The sequence below is a fragment of the Panthera uncia genome, unplaced genomic scaffold (genome assembly GCF_023721935.1).
Source record: "Panthera uncia isolate 11264 unplaced genomic scaffold, Puncia_PCG_1.0 HiC_scaffold_163, whole genome shotgun sequence".
Lineage (NCBI taxonomy): Eukaryota > Metazoa > Chordata > Mammalia > Carnivora > Felidae > Panthera > Panthera uncia.
In genome coordinates, this window is record NW_026058283.1 from 56,973 (window position 1) to 72,285 (window position 15,313).

A 15,313-nucleotide genomic window follows, 5' to 3' on the forward strand; every position below is an offset into this window, starting at 1 on the left:
ACACTGACAGAGTGGAACCTGCTTGGGATTCTTTCTCTCCACATCCCTCTACCTCTCCCTCACTCCAGCTTGTGTGCTCTCTCTCAAAATAAACTTAAAAAAAATTTTTGGGGGGGTAAAATAAAAGGAGAGAGAAGAGGCACACCAATCAGTTAAGGACCCTGAAACAGACCCTGTGAGAGAGGGATGGCAATGGAAGAGACAGACGGCAGGAGGAGCAACTTCCCTGTTTGGGCTGAGTAGTGGACCAGAGTGTGGATTCTGGGGTCAGGGTCTGGTGTTCAAATCCCAGCTCCATTTCACATATCTTTTCTAGGATTAATTTCTTCATCTGTAAGTTGGGACAATAATAATAGTCATCCCATGGAGCTGTTTCAGAACTTAATGGGATAATGCATTTCATGTGCTTAGTTGGTATCTGGCGCGTGGTGAGCTCAATAATGATTAGCCACCCTTGTTCCTAACTAACGAGGTGGTAAGAGGAAAAGGTTAAAGACAACTCAGGGCTTTGTAGCGATAGTTTTTAAACATTTTTATTTGTTTTGTGTTCTGCTCTTTTGCTGTAACGTGTCTGATACGAATTTTATTTTTTAAATCCTACTAGGGACTTTTTGATAAACTAAGGATGCAGGTTCTTAGACTCTTCCTCATGCTCTTGAGTCTCTCCTTCTGGAATAACTCCATGTTTCTTAACCTTTCTTTCATGTTTTTATCTCTTTATATGCCTTTGTTGCATTCTGGGTAACTTTCTCTCTTAATCACCAATATATGTAATTTTGATCAAGCACACGGACTGTGGAGCTAGACCACTTGTCTGGCTTTGCCACTAATTACCATGGGACTTGATCACATTACCAAATCTCTCTGTGCCTCAGTTTAGTCACCTACAAAATGTGATAATAACAGTCCCTTCCTTATACAGTTAGTATAGATTTTACATGAATACATGTAAATTGCTAAGAAGAATGTCTGATATGCAGTGAGAGCCTAATAAGTATTACTGCTTTCATTGTGGTTTCTGTGTTCTGTGACCTGTTTATGAAGGCTTTGTTCCATATCTCCTGCTGCCTGGAAGACATCAACAGTTAGATACTGTAATATATTTGAAAGAGTTCAGAGTGGCAAGTGGAGAAGCTAGAGCTTCTATTCTATGAGCACATTTTCATTAAGAGTGAAAATATTTACCAGACCAATAGATCAACAGTCTTAATATCCCAAAGAATTTTAAGAAGCAGAAGACAAATTTCCAGAGGAATTTTTACACAGTCAGTATTGAAGATGAGTTTAAAAAGTTGCTGATGTTTTAGGCTTTAATTAAGACACAAAATATTTTCACTAAACAACTATTATATTTCATTCTTTGTTAAGTTTTGGATGAAAAAATCTGTGGTAGCACACCCACCATCTTGAATCTTTGGAAAAGCAGGCTTCCGGCTTAGAACACAAGAAAGTGTAACCCAATATAGCCACCTAGTGGCAGTATTCCTAAACTGCAGGGAAAGGGGAAAAGTATGAGCAAATTAGAAAGGCATTACAAAACGGTCATCACCAACAGAAATGAAATAGATGGGCAGATGATGAGTTTAGTTCCAAATATTAAATTTGTAGTGATGGAAAAAAAAAGTATACTAAACACATCTGATAAGCAGAAGGAGACCAGCAACAAGAGCACTGTTTCAATCACAGTTGTATTTTCAAATTTTGAAGAGGTAGGTTGTATTTGAAGTTGTAGGGAATGAATAACTGTCACTGGAAAACAACAGTCCAAGCAGAAAAGGAATCTAGAGAGCCCTCCTACACAATCAGAGACCAGGCTGGGGGATCATCTCCTGAACTGCTCTTGCTCAGATTGAATCCCAAGCTCCACAAACCCCACTAGGAAACCAGGTTAGAGCTCTTTAAGAGCAAACTTTAATACTATTGTTCTATATTACAAGATATCTTGAAAAATAAGGAAACACAATATAATTGTGGTCTCTAATGACATGTAACATTGAGTAGTCAAGAAAAAGCAAGCTTTCCACATAAGAAACTATTCAAAGTTGTTAAAATAGAGAATAAATTCTCTATTTTTACTTTTAAAAGTGCATGTCCCACACTTTCAGTGTACAGAACAATCATTCCCAAGAACTCAATATAAATATAACTAACCTGCTTCTTCAACTTTCTTCGGAAGAACTCATACTTTCTTTTGTAATCCCTGGAGTAGGGCACTGCCTTGAGTTGAAAATTTTGGAAAAATAAAAAAGGTTTAGGTTGTTTTTATTCTGGAACAATTTTAAAAGTTCCCCTCTGGATATTTTATGAACATAAGTTAAAGGCATTAAAAGAGAATATTTGGAAAGAAAAAGTTTAATTTGCAGAAAAACAAATACAAAACTTTAAAAATTTTAATTTCTCTGTTTAAGATTAAATTGTATTCAGCAATTCCCACGGCTGTAATTTTCATCATGCAATATTCTTGAAATGCAAAAAGCCAGAAACAGGAAATTTCTTCCAAGTAGAGAAATATTAGAAATGAAAATTTCCATTTCTAAAGAGACCTTCAAAGTGATTTCTCCATTAAGGGAACAATTTGAAAAATGTACTTTTTCCTTGAACTCTGAGGAGTTGCCTTTTTTACCCATTATTTAAAAAGACTAAACATGGAGACTAAAGAGTAGTCTGAAAGAACAGGATATTCAATTTCACTTGTTTTAGTGAACTAGAAAATAATGAAGATCTCAAAACTAAAAATGGAATAAGTAGCTATATAAAAGAAGAAAATGACTCTCTTATCATTAAACTGACTGAAGAGCAGTATAAACATCATACACAATAATATTTATACTTAAATGTAAGTATTTTATATGTCAGTGTTTACAGTAATTTCTACCAAAAAGTTCAAGACATGCCTTTGGAGTTGGTAGGGTGCTGTCTACTTTCTCCCCTGGCACATTCTTGGCTCCTCTCTGATCTGCTGAGGATTGCCAACATTCTCTTTCAGGCAGTGGCAAGTACCAGCCTGAGGACAGGGGCCGACTGCCTTGGCATTTGACTACCTAGTCTCCTCACTAGTCTCCTAAGTGTATTGAAAGGGTAAGGACAATGAGTTTATACCTCTTTTCAAACCATTGAAACCTGGAGTGGGGGTGGTGGGAGAGGACAGAATTGCAGACGTGTTTTCCTCTCAAAGTCTGTAGGATTATGTCCTTGACCATTCACCCTTGAAAAGACAGGTGAGAGGACAATCCCATCAGAGCATACCCATATAAAGAGACTTACTGGTCCAGTTATTGCTACATTCTGCAACCGGGGATCTTCCCATTGTGTTCTTTTTATATCTGAAGAAGGTGAGAAAAAACATGTTGTTTATTAACTTGTGCAACATTCAATACTACAAAAAATAATGTAATAAAAAATCCTATTGCACATACTGTGATTAATATAGAAGATTCTTCCATCTGTATGAGTTCTTTCTTCCCATCCTGGCTATAATGAAGAATGTATTTCAATTATTTTAGAAAAGGGTTTTAGATGTATGGGCAAAAAACCAGCATTGGTTACACAGTTAATTTCCATATTCCATTCTTCATAGAAGGCATCAACACTTTAAAATAACATTACTTATAGTTGTGAAAGAACTACTGTATTCCAAAATACGAAACGCTGGAGACAGCCAAGTTAGACGGCTAGCAGTTCTACAAACTTACAGGTAAAGGCCCCAGATCATTGGAAGAATCAAGTGATGTCTTTCCTCTCAGATGAGCTGGAATTTTCAGTCTTGGATCTTCCTTTTTTTGTAAAGTAAATAAAGAAAACAACACACACACACACACAAATTTTAAAATCAAGGAAGTCAATCTGTTAATATATTTTCTAATGCCAATTGATATTTAAGATATTCTCTTTTAAAAGTCTACTTTTACTTCGTTTGCTGCATCTGTGAAATGATAGTTTAGCCTATCATTACAAAGCTGTAATCAAGACAGCATGGTATTGGCACAAAAACAGACACATAGACCAATGGAATAGAATAGAGACTCCAGAATTGGACCCACAAATGTATGGCCAACTAATCTTTGACAAAGCAGGAAAGAATAGCCAATGGAAAAAGGACAGTCTCTTTAACAAATGGTGCTGGGAGAACTGGACAGCAACATGCAGAAGATTGAAACTAGACCACTTTCTTATACCGTTCACAAAAATAAACTCAAAATGGATGAAGGACCTGAATGTGAGACAGGAAACCACAAAAACCCTAGAGGAGAAAGCAGGATAAAACCTCTCTGACCTCAGCCGCAGCAATTTTTTACTTGACATATCTCCAAAGGCAAGGGAATTAAAAGCAAAAATGAGCTTTTGGGACCTCATGAAGATAAAAAGCTTCTGCACTGCAAAGGAAACAATCAACAAAACAAAAGGCAACCAACGGAATAGGAAAAAATATTTGCAAATGACATATCAGACAAAGGGCTAGTATCCAAAATCTATAAAGAACTCACCAAACTCCACACCCAAAAAACAAATAATCCAGTGAAGAAATGGGCAGAAGACATGAATAGACACTTTTTTAAAGAAGACATCCAGATGGCCAACAGGCACGTGAAAAGATGCTCAACGTTGCTCCTTATCAGGGAAATACAAATCAAAACCACACTGAGATATCATCTCACGCCAGTCAGAGTGGCTAAAATTAACAGCTCAGGAAAAACAGATGTTGGCGAGGATGTGGAGAAATGGCAATCCTCTTGTACTGTTGGTGGGAATGCAAACTGGTGCAGCCAATCTGGAAATCAGTGTGGAGGTTCCTCAAAAAAATTAAAAATAGATCTACCCTATGACTCAGCAATAGCACTGCTAGGAATTTACCCAAGGGATACAGGAGCGCTGATGCATAGGGGCACTTGTACCCCAATGTTTATAGTAGCACTTTCAACAATAGCCAAATTATGGAAAGAGCCTAAATGTCCATCAACTGATGAATGGATAAAGAAGATGTGGTTTGTATATACAATGGAATACTACTTAGCAACGAGAAAGAATGAAATATGGCCTTTTGTAGCAACGTGAATGGAACTGGAGAGTATCACGCTAAGTGAAATAAGTCAGGCAGAGAAAGACAGATACTACATGTTTTCACTCATATGTGGATCCTGAGAAACTCAACAGAAGACCAGGGGGGAGGAGAAGGGGTAAAAAAAAGTTACAGAGAGGGAAGGAGGCAAACCATAAGAGACCCTTAAATACTGAGAACAATCTGAGGGTTGATGGGGGGTGGGGGAGAGGGGAAAGTGGGTGATGGGCATTGAGGAGGGCATCTTTTGGGATGAGCACTGGGTGTTGTATGGAAACCAATTTGACAATAAATTATATTTAAAAAAATTAAAAAGTAAAAAGAAAGAAAGAAAGAAAGAAAGAAAGAAAGAAAAAGAAAGAAAGAAAACCTATCATTCCCAGGCTACAATATTCAGTTCTCAGATCTCAGAGTAGGATCAGTGTTAAAGCTTCACCTCCATCACAGAAACCATCCAGAGTACTTTGCCCTACTCTTTAGGGATTGTGTCACTACATAGGGTTCTTCTCTAAATAATAACTGCTGAATTAAAGAGGCATTAAACTAAACCACGTGTTATTTCTGAGGCCCTGAGCATGCTTTTTGGCACCTGTCTGTCAGTGTTAATTTATTAATATTTTTTTTAAAGCTAGGAAGGTAAGCTCAAAAAGGTTATTAAAGTCAATTCAAATTGCTGAAAAAAGAACAAAATTCAATTTATTTGGGTTAATTTATATACATTATTGTTTTAATATGATTTTATTACATAATTTATTAAAATATTTTAGTTTCATTAAGGTACTTGGGTCTTTTAAGTAAATTAACCAAAATCTAGTCATCTGTTCCTGATTTTCCGTAAGTTTTCTATTAGTGGTGAACCAACTGCAATAAAACTTTAAGGCTTATCTTCAAATAAAACTACTATTCTACCTAGCCTCCCCAAGGTTTTCTGGGAATTAAATGAGATATGGGTTCAAAAGTACTTTGGAACTACAAAGCAACATATAAAGGTAAAGGATTATTACTAGATATCTTCCTAAGGTTTAATGTCTAGTGAATTAAAAACAAAACAGGAAGTGTGTTTCCATGACAATCCCTAAAAATATTAAAAATGGGCATAAATATATCTTGAGAAGAAATAATACTGTTAAGAATTCAGCATATCTTAAAATGAACAGTAGGAAATGTAGGTTATATTAATGTACCCTAAAGGTTATGGAGAACTGTACATAAGAGGTAAGACTGTTGTTCTAAATTCAAACCAGAGAGTATTAAAGTTACCCAGGTAGTGGTTTTCGTGTTGTGGTCGATAAAGAAAGGCCTCCCATTTGGTGCATGCCGGACTTCCCAGCCTTTAGGAAGGAATCCTTGCTCCATTTCAGCTGGCTGGGTCACCTGCTGTGCTGAATCACTCGGGAGGACCTGTGGTTGAGGGCGTGTGGCACCCTGGCCGGGCTGCAGCTGACCTGTCTCCACGGCGGCCTAGCACATTAATTAAGTCATGTTGTCATGTTTTCCAGAGAACACACAAATAGCTGCGGTTAAAAGGGAACAACCTGCAAACATAGATCTAAACACTACAGACTCACTTTTCTCCTAAAATGTTTTGTCAAACTTTGTTTTTAAAATAACTTTTATAATTTCTCAGCTAATTCTTGAGCAGTAAGATGGTGGTCACAGTCCAAGTCTGTACTGAGGAAGCTAGGTCAGAGGGATGTGACCCAACTGCAAGGGAAGCCACGGTGCCAGTTAGAGGAGGTTGTCTCCGCTTGCCCAAAAAACGCACAAAGTGGGGGATTCCCCATATGTAGAAGTGGCTTTGAATGCTGGGCACACAAAATGAATGGCAAATATCCACTGTAGAAATGGATAACGGAAAAGTAACATATTCATATGATGAAATATTAGGCAGTTCTTAAACACACTGGATCGATATGTAAAACAGCAGGGATAGGATTTTAAAATAACGTTGCACAAAAAAAAGATTTAGAGTTATGTCATAGGACATCTTGGCAAAATTTGAAACACAGGAACATAAGCACTACTTTGCACTGATTAGTTCTCTATGTAAGTGTGTGGAAGAGACTGGAAGAACTGTGTGAGGACAAGGCAAGAAGATGGAAGTCTGCAGCCCAGAGGTGGGCCCTCACCAGGACCCATCATGCTGCACTCTCACCTCAGCCTCCCAGCCTCCCAGCCTCCCAGCCTCCAGAACTACGAGAAAGAAATTTCTGTTTGTTTAAGCCTAAATAAATAAATAAATAAGTAAGTAAATAAATAAATAAATACTGGAAGAATACCCAACAGACTTAATATGGTGTTCCCTCTGGGTAGTGGGACCAAGTGTTTGGCTAAAATGAATTTAGTTTTTTATCTGTAAGATTTTATTTTAAGAATTAAAATGTCTAGAAACAAATATGGTAATTTGTTAATGCTGGTAAATTCTGGGTGTTAAGAAGATGGGTGTTTGCCTGTTTATTCTCTGTACTTTTCAGTGTTAAAAAATTTCTCAGTAAGAGAAATGGTGATAAGATAAAATAAACTTTAAAAAAAGATAAAATAAACTTTTTTCTAAACACTTACAAGGAAATATCACCAAAGGCATTTACTGTTGGCAGGACAAAGTGTCATCGTCACAAATTTCTTAAACGGGTCCTAATCATCACTAAGATTATCTTTTAACAAAATAATGGTCTTTAAGCATTCAAATAACAAAATGACCCAATCAACCCAAATAATTTTGATCATCAATCTGTCCTTTTATTCCCAGTTGGACTTGTTTTACATGGTAACCAGTGGTAACCATGTATACTGGAGCTCTGTAGGAAATGGTAGCCAATGCCGGCAAACAATTAGAAGATGCTAGCAGCATCCAGTATATACTACAAAGTGATGTAACAGCTTCTATAGGAATGTGATGGCTTAAATTATGTAAGAAGGCAAGTTAACAGATAGATTGCAGGGTACCTGTGCAGTGGGCTTTGTCCAGGTAGTAGTTCTGGAATTGTGATCTACGTAATATGATCTTCCTCTTTCATCTTGTTTTTCTTCCCAACCTGGTGGTAATCCAGATGAAGTAGGCAAAAGCTAAAGTGAAGAAGAATAGGAAAACTGAATATTAATTAAAAAGCAATTCTTTTAAAAGGACCACATCCTTTTCTCACTGCTATCTCTCTTTAAAATGAAGTGAGTTTTAAATTATATTTTAAGGTGTATGAAATGAAGTATACAACATTTTACTTAAAAAAAAAAAGAACAGACCACGATGATGAGAGTGATGCCAACATTAATAAACCATGACACTAGTGATAACCACACACTAAATGCTTTAACACAGATCCTGTCATTTAACCTCCACACAAATCTCAATGAGATAATTGCTATTAGTAGCCCATTTTTATTTACAAGGAAATTGAGGCTTAGAAAATTGGGGTAATTTCCTAACAGATACATTGTTAATATGGAGCTGAGATCTGAACTAGGTAGTCTAACTACAGAATTTATCACCCATGTGTGCTGAGTCAAAATTGCCCTGGCCTTCTTTCTGTAAGGGCTGGGGAGTGGCTACTTGCAAGTTTATTACTAATGAACAAAGAGATCTGATTATTTCCAGATTTACTTAAAATAGTCCAAATTTGGTCTTCCTTTTTGGATTCGTCAAGGTTTGGCCTGGTTTCCCAATGTGTCTTATACATAAAAACTACCATCATTGGTCTGTTCACCAGATACACTCTCCCCAGACACACGGGAGCTAGATATACGTTGCTCATAGTTATGATGAGCTGTTAAGTCTACAAAATAATGGAATTTAAAGTTGCCCAGTTTAACAAAGGTCCAATAGTGGTGGGTAGGTAAATGAAATGTATTAGATACATGTACACAATAGAATATCATGAACTACTGAGATATTCAACCACAGCATGTTTAAATCTCAGGAACATCATGTTAAGTGAAAGAGGCCAGACATCAAACTACAATACTGTATGATTCCACTTATACGAAATTTCTAGAAAAGGCAAAAGTGTAGCTACAGAAAGCAGATGAGTGGTTACCCGGGCTGGGAGCGGGTGCTGGGACTGAGGGAACTTTTTGGGGTGATGAAGGGTTCTTAAACTTGATAGTGGTGATGTTCATACAACTGTAGAACTTTACTAAAATTCCTTCATTTGCACACTTAAAAGTGAGGGGATTTTATGGTATGCAGATTATACCTCAAGAAAACTGTTAAAAAAACCTTATCGATATATTGAGAAGAAAAAGGTATGGAAATTGCTTTTCTAGTACAAATAAAAACAGAACTACATGTAAGTACAGAAGAATATAAATCACCTCTAGATTCTGTCGCTCATTTGATGCACTAAAATTGTTTCTAGGATGAATGCCTGTCAGTCAATTAGAAATGCAACATTTCCCTTGTATGAGGACATTACAAAGCACAGAGAGAGAAATACCATGGATCTCCGCTTAAGCAGGCTCCAGTCTAATGGAGGAAGCCAGGCAAATGGCAATAGTGAGAGTGAGGCTGGTGAGGTCAGTCTTTCTGTGGCATCCACTCTCTTGTAGAGAGAGTGGCCACTGACTGGGCCAATTGCACAGGTATGTGCCCCCCCACCCCCCACCCCCGCCACCCTTCCTCAGCACAGGATTGTGTCTCTCTATTCGTGCAGGGCCACCTTTTTAGATGGATGAACCACTCTTGGGTCAAGGAAATTTGAGCCTCTGCAACCCTATGCTGGAATTTCCATAAAAGCAAAAACAATCCTCACTTTTCAAAATTAATGTGTAGACTGCCATTCAAAATTACAAATGGTGAAAAAGGTGAGGAGACATTCTAAGTGGGGAAATGGAATGCATAAGACACAGAGGAGGAAGAGGATCAGGAAAGGGGGCCGCCTGTTTTGAAGAAAAAGCAGGGACGGGGTGAAGGCAGCAGGAGGTTCCTGTCGGTGGATGAGGAGGAGGGTAGGCTGAGGGGGCTGGGAGCCTGGGCATTTTCATTTGGTTTCAAACACAAGCAGGGGCTGTGTAAAGGGGAGATAAACTCAAAAGTATTGAGAGTTGAGTCAGGAAAGGGATGGGGTGGGGAGGCCAAAGGGAAGTCAACGTTCAAGGCATGAGGCTGTTAAGGTCAGAGCCTGGGTCAAGGCCACGGCTGGGAACCCTACTGAGAAGGAGGCAGGGGCCTCAGTAGATGTGGACATGAGTGTGAAGGGAAAGGAGAGCAAAGGGCTGATGAACTCCACCCAACCTGGCCACGGAGCTTGCCGATACCAGTGCAGACCTGTCCACGTGACTGAGCCCCAATGTGATGCTTCATGTATGGGGAAGACACCGCTGCTGGGTGGCAGGGGCCAGTGCACAGAGTAGCGGCAGCTGGACACCACAATCTCGAATTGAATGCTGCCTGCAGACCACCTCCAGCCAGCACAGCGCCACAGCCTGGATATCACCCACGGTCACCAGTGCGGACACTTTGCTTTCTTACTGTGGGAGACAGAGTTCTCCCGTTTTGTCTCTAAAAGGTCTACCTCCCCCAGTTCCCCTCCCCTGAACCTTATCTCCAAGAACCTAGATTCTGTGCTGGATTGGTTCATTACTAGGCAGTCAAATGTTCATATTCAATGTCCAAAAAAAAAAAAAAAAAGTTCTTGAGTTTCTTATTTTTATTGACAATGAGGGGAGAGGATAAAACTCACCACAGGAAGTGTAGGCTGCTCCTCAAAAGTATAGGCTTGTAAGCTGCCTCTTCTGCTGGAATGATTCTTATAAAAAAGAAGAAGGAGTGACAATAGCTTTAGGTTTGTGATTTGTCTCTGAATGGCAGATAAAGTGTGGGGGTGGGCATGAGGGGGCAGAAGGAAGAGTGACCGTAGAGACTCTGTGTGAAAGCACTCAGCACTCGATACCACCCATGTGCCAATACCTTCCACCTTCCGGCTCCCTCTTCTGCCCTCGGTCCTAAACTGCCTCCTGGACACATTCTCTTGAATGCCTAACAGATACCCCTCACTGTGCCCCAAACTGGATTCGGTTTTCCCCTGTCCACACCCACTGAAACCTGTTCCTTGGTGGGTATTCCTTGTTTCGGGGGTAGCACTTGAGTCCAGCTCATGGCAGATGTCAGTCAGTCAGCTGACTCCCCTCTGGTCCCTTACAGCCAGGTCAGTCACCAGATCTTAATTCGTTCTGTTTCTTTACTAGCTCCCAAATATATTCTCCTTGCACTTTTAGCTTAAGTATTTTTTTTTTATTTCAAGTTTTCATCATTTGTCGCCTTGACTATTACTGCAGCAACATCCTAACAGACTTCCCTGCTTCCAGTCTTATTTCCCTAAATGTGCCCTCCATACTGTGTGCTGTAGCCAGAGAGCTTTCTACAGGGCAGATCGGGTCACATCCTTCTCTAGCTCAGAGCCCTTCAGTGACTTCTCATGGTCATTAGGGTGAAATCCATAGCACAGAACACAGCTTCCTGACCTAGCTGTTCCTGAGAGTGTCAGCACTTCCCACCTCAACACCCACCTTCTGGACATTCTAGATTACCTGCTTCCCAGAAATCCCTTACTCTTTCTTTCCCTGTGCTCTTATATGCCTGCTGTTGTCACTATCTGAATTGTTTGATATTATTAAATAATAAAAAAAATTATAATAGACATATAAATTAAGTCAAAATATCCACTGTAGTAGTGTTCACAATAACACAGAATTGTAAATAACCTAAAGCCTATCAATAGGAGACTGGTGAAGTATATTAAAGGTTACTTGCACAATGGGATGATGTTTGATAATTCTATTAGTTTTAAATTTTTAAACATATATAAATTTTTTTTGAGAGAGAGAGAGCAGGGGAGGAGCAGAGAGAGAGGAGGAGACAGAATCCCAAGCAGGCTCCATACTGTGAGTGCAGATCTTGATGCAGGGCTTGAACTCACAAACCATGAGATCATGACCTGAGCTGAAATTCAAGAGTCAGCTGCTTAACCGATTGAGCCACCCAGGTGCCCCACATCTTTGTTAGTTTTAAAAGGAGTACATCTACATGTACTGAAATGGTCCAATGTCTATAATAATCTCAGGTTAAAAAAATGATATACAAATATATGTGTGTGCATATATGTTTATAAATATATAGAAAATGTTTAGCACACTATATGCCAAACCATTAATAGTGATTGAGGGAGCATATGCTAGAGGTGAGATGGAAGGTTGAATTTTAATTTTATATACTTCAATACTGTTTGAATTTTTAACTGTGGCCACAGAATACTTTAAAATAATAAATTATGATTATTTTTTAATTGTTTAAATGTTTATTTATTTTGGGGGGGGGGGGGGCAGAGAGAGAGAGGGAGACACAGAATCTGAGGCAGGCTCCAGGCTCTGAACTGTCAGCATAGAGTCTGATGCGGGGCTTGAACCCATGAATCAGGAGATTATGACCTGAGCCAAAGTTGGACATTTTACTGAGCCACCCAGGTAGTAAATTATTTAAAATAATAAATTATTTTTTAAATTAATATGCACATGGCATGAAATTAAAAAGGTACACAAAACATGTGTCCTGCTCATTCTGTTCCTCTCTTCAGAGATGAGCAATGTTAGCAGTTTCCTGTTTAATCTTCAAGAAATATGATACACCTATTTATTTTGTCAAGTAGAAAATTTACAGAAATGGTAGAGTATCAAACACACTGCTCTGTACCTTCCTGTTTTTCACTGACCAATACATCTTAGGGATTGTTCCATACAACATGTACATTCAAAGCCACTTCATTCTTTTCATGGCTGCATAGTATTTCATTGCATGAATGCCATGTGTTACTTTTGTAAACAAACAAAATAACAGGAGGAAAGGGAATAGGAGCTTCTGTGATCTATCACCAGCAAATCAATATCCTTTATGTCTTGACTGTTCCCACTCCCCTGATGAAAAAATAAAACGAAATGAGCGGAAGAGAGAATAGTCAGGTAGAAGAGAGGAGGGAAAGGGAGCAGAAAGGTAGATCTGCTCTTGGATATTCACATAGGTATTTATACAAAACTATCTACCCTGAAGCTTCTTGAAGAAGGTGCAAACGTGGAAGTCAGCAAACTTTTTCTGGTATGATCCAGATAGTTAATCTTTTTTTGTGGACCATACAGTCTCGGTTACAACTCCTCAGTTCTGTCAGTGTAATGTGAAAGCAGCCACAGGCAATACTTAAACCAACAGGCCTAGCTGTGTGCCAATACTTTAACCAGCATACAGTGCCTTGCATATAGTAGCCCTCAATAAATATTTACTGATTGAATGAAGCGTGGGGGACTGCCAACTGGAAATGACCATAGATCCTCAGAGAATAATCTCTTTCTTCCACTGAAAGGTCTCCTTTGATGATGCACCTGAGAGAACTGGACACATAGATCTCATCATGGCGGTACCTGTTGGAATACGTGCATCTGAACTCCATTTCAGCAATTTTGATAGTGGTTGCTGGAGAGAGAATGCCATCTATCCCCCTGTTTAGTCAAAGTACCTTGGCTCTTAGTCAAACATGTGTGCCAGTGATAGATGTGGTATAATTGAGAAGAAGAAAAGTAGTCCCTGACATGCAGGACTTGGCCTGTCACTCATCAGTAGGGTCAAGACAAAATCAAGACCACTTTGTCATCATGCCTGGACACAGACAAAATGTGAACACTGTCCAAGCCACAAAATACCAAATCTCTCTCTCTCTCTGACAAATATGAGAGACCGCTGCTTTTTACTAATTATAGCTTTAGCCTCACTATACATAAGATGTGAGATACCCAATCACAGAATCACTCCTGCTTCCTGACAGCATTCAACGCAGAGCAAAGTCTTGCTTCCTTAAGCCCTCCTCAAAATCACCTAACATGAACCCAAATCCTTCAAGTCTTTTCTAATGTTCTCTTATGGGGACACTCATGGTGTGTGTTCTCCTTGCTGAAATGAGTAATATACCCAAACTGTTAATTACAAGTGTGTTCCTGGGAGTCTCTGGCAGGAAGGGACTAGTTTATGTAATGGACATTTAGACTCCAATGACTATTTGGATTATCCATGACTCTGCTCCATACTATTAGTGGAGATATTTGAAACATGAGCATACTATAAAGTCCGAAAGTCCCTAACACGTTATTACATGCCATTTAAGACAACATTTTTTTCTTATCACAAGAAAAACAATTTGTAGCTATGTGAGGTGATGGATGCTACCTAGATTTAGTGTGGTAATAATTTAGCTATAATATATATGTATATCAAATCATTATGTTGCATACCTTAAACCAATAAAATGTCGTCTGTCAATTATGTCTCAATAAAACCAGGGATAAAACACAAAATTTCACGTAAATGTTAGATACTGAACTGAATAACACATATTTTATAAAATCCTGAAGCTACAACAAAATCTAAGAGCATCTTACTGAGCTGGATACTGGCTGTCCGGTGGCTGAATTTCTACACATAGTGAGTCTGGCATTCAATTCTTCTGCAAGATGAGTTTGAACATCCAAGTTATTTGATGCCGGAGGTGATGGGAAGGCCCGATTGCTATCCATGGTGGCTTCATCTTCTCTTATAATTTCCCAGTTCTAAAATAAACAGAATCATCTTAATCCACACATACTTTGATCTATTGCTTTAACATGTGTCTATCGATAAGAACAAGAAAATCACTTCTACCTCGGAAGAGTCTCGATTATCAACACTTTCTGTCTCCTCAGATATTTGCCGCCTTGTGGTAAATGCACGTTGTGCTTGCAGTTGAATATTACCATTCTCAGCATCCGTTAGGCTGTCCCTGTATTAGAGATATACAAGCCATTATCCATGTCTGAAGACAGTTAAGATGATAGTCACAGATGCTGTGACCATTAAAAAAAAAATACCTTATATCAGAATTCACTATTTGGGTCAAAGGCTATTTCAACATGCACAGACTAGGTCATGGGCACATTGGTATCTTCAGAGTACCTTATGGAATTAAGGCTTTGTGCAAATGTGTAACATGTCTGACTTTGATATTTTACTTTATCACCATGTCTATACAATACTGTTTGACATGGAAGGGCATTCAAAAATATTTGTTGAATAAATATATCTGAGAGCTTCATAAATAATTTCATTACATTATTATTTTGCCATGTTATTTATATGAGTAAAATCTAAAATAGCTCTAGAGAGATAATAAAAAAGAGGCTTTAAGAGTTACTTATACATCTTCATGAATCAGTTGGTAATATTTTCCAGAATCGATATTAAGCCAAGAG

The 15,313-nt window shown here is 38.6% G+C and overlaps 1 protein-coding gene across 2 annotated transcripts in view; it reads right to left on the reverse strand.

The window, feature by feature from the left end:
• The window catches only part of LOC125917260 (E3 ubiquitin-protein ligase NEDD4), an 86,123-nt gene that overhangs the window by 16,174 nt on the left and 54,636 nt on the right, over positions 1–15,313 (reverse strand). For both annotated transcript variants that reach the window (XM_049623517.1, XM_049623516.1), the window contains exons 6-14: positions 14,727–14,844; positions 14,468–14,635; positions 10,732–10,797; positions 8,003–8,122; positions 6,317–6,517; positions 3,693–3,773; positions 3,417–3,471; positions 3,265–3,323; positions 2,152–2,217 (exon numbers count right to left, since the gene is read on the reverse strand). In XM_049623517.1, coding sequence (XP_049479474.1) covers positions 2,152–2,217; positions 3,265–3,323; positions 3,417–3,471; positions 3,693–3,773; positions 6,317–6,517; positions 8,003–8,122; positions 10,732–10,797; positions 14,468–14,635; positions 14,727–14,844 — 934 coding nt within the window. The remainder of the gene's footprint in view (positions 1–2,151; positions 2,218–3,264; positions 3,324–3,416; positions 3,472–3,692; positions 3,774–6,316; positions 6,518–8,002; positions 8,123–10,731; positions 10,798–14,467; positions 14,636–14,726; positions 14,845–15,313) is intronic.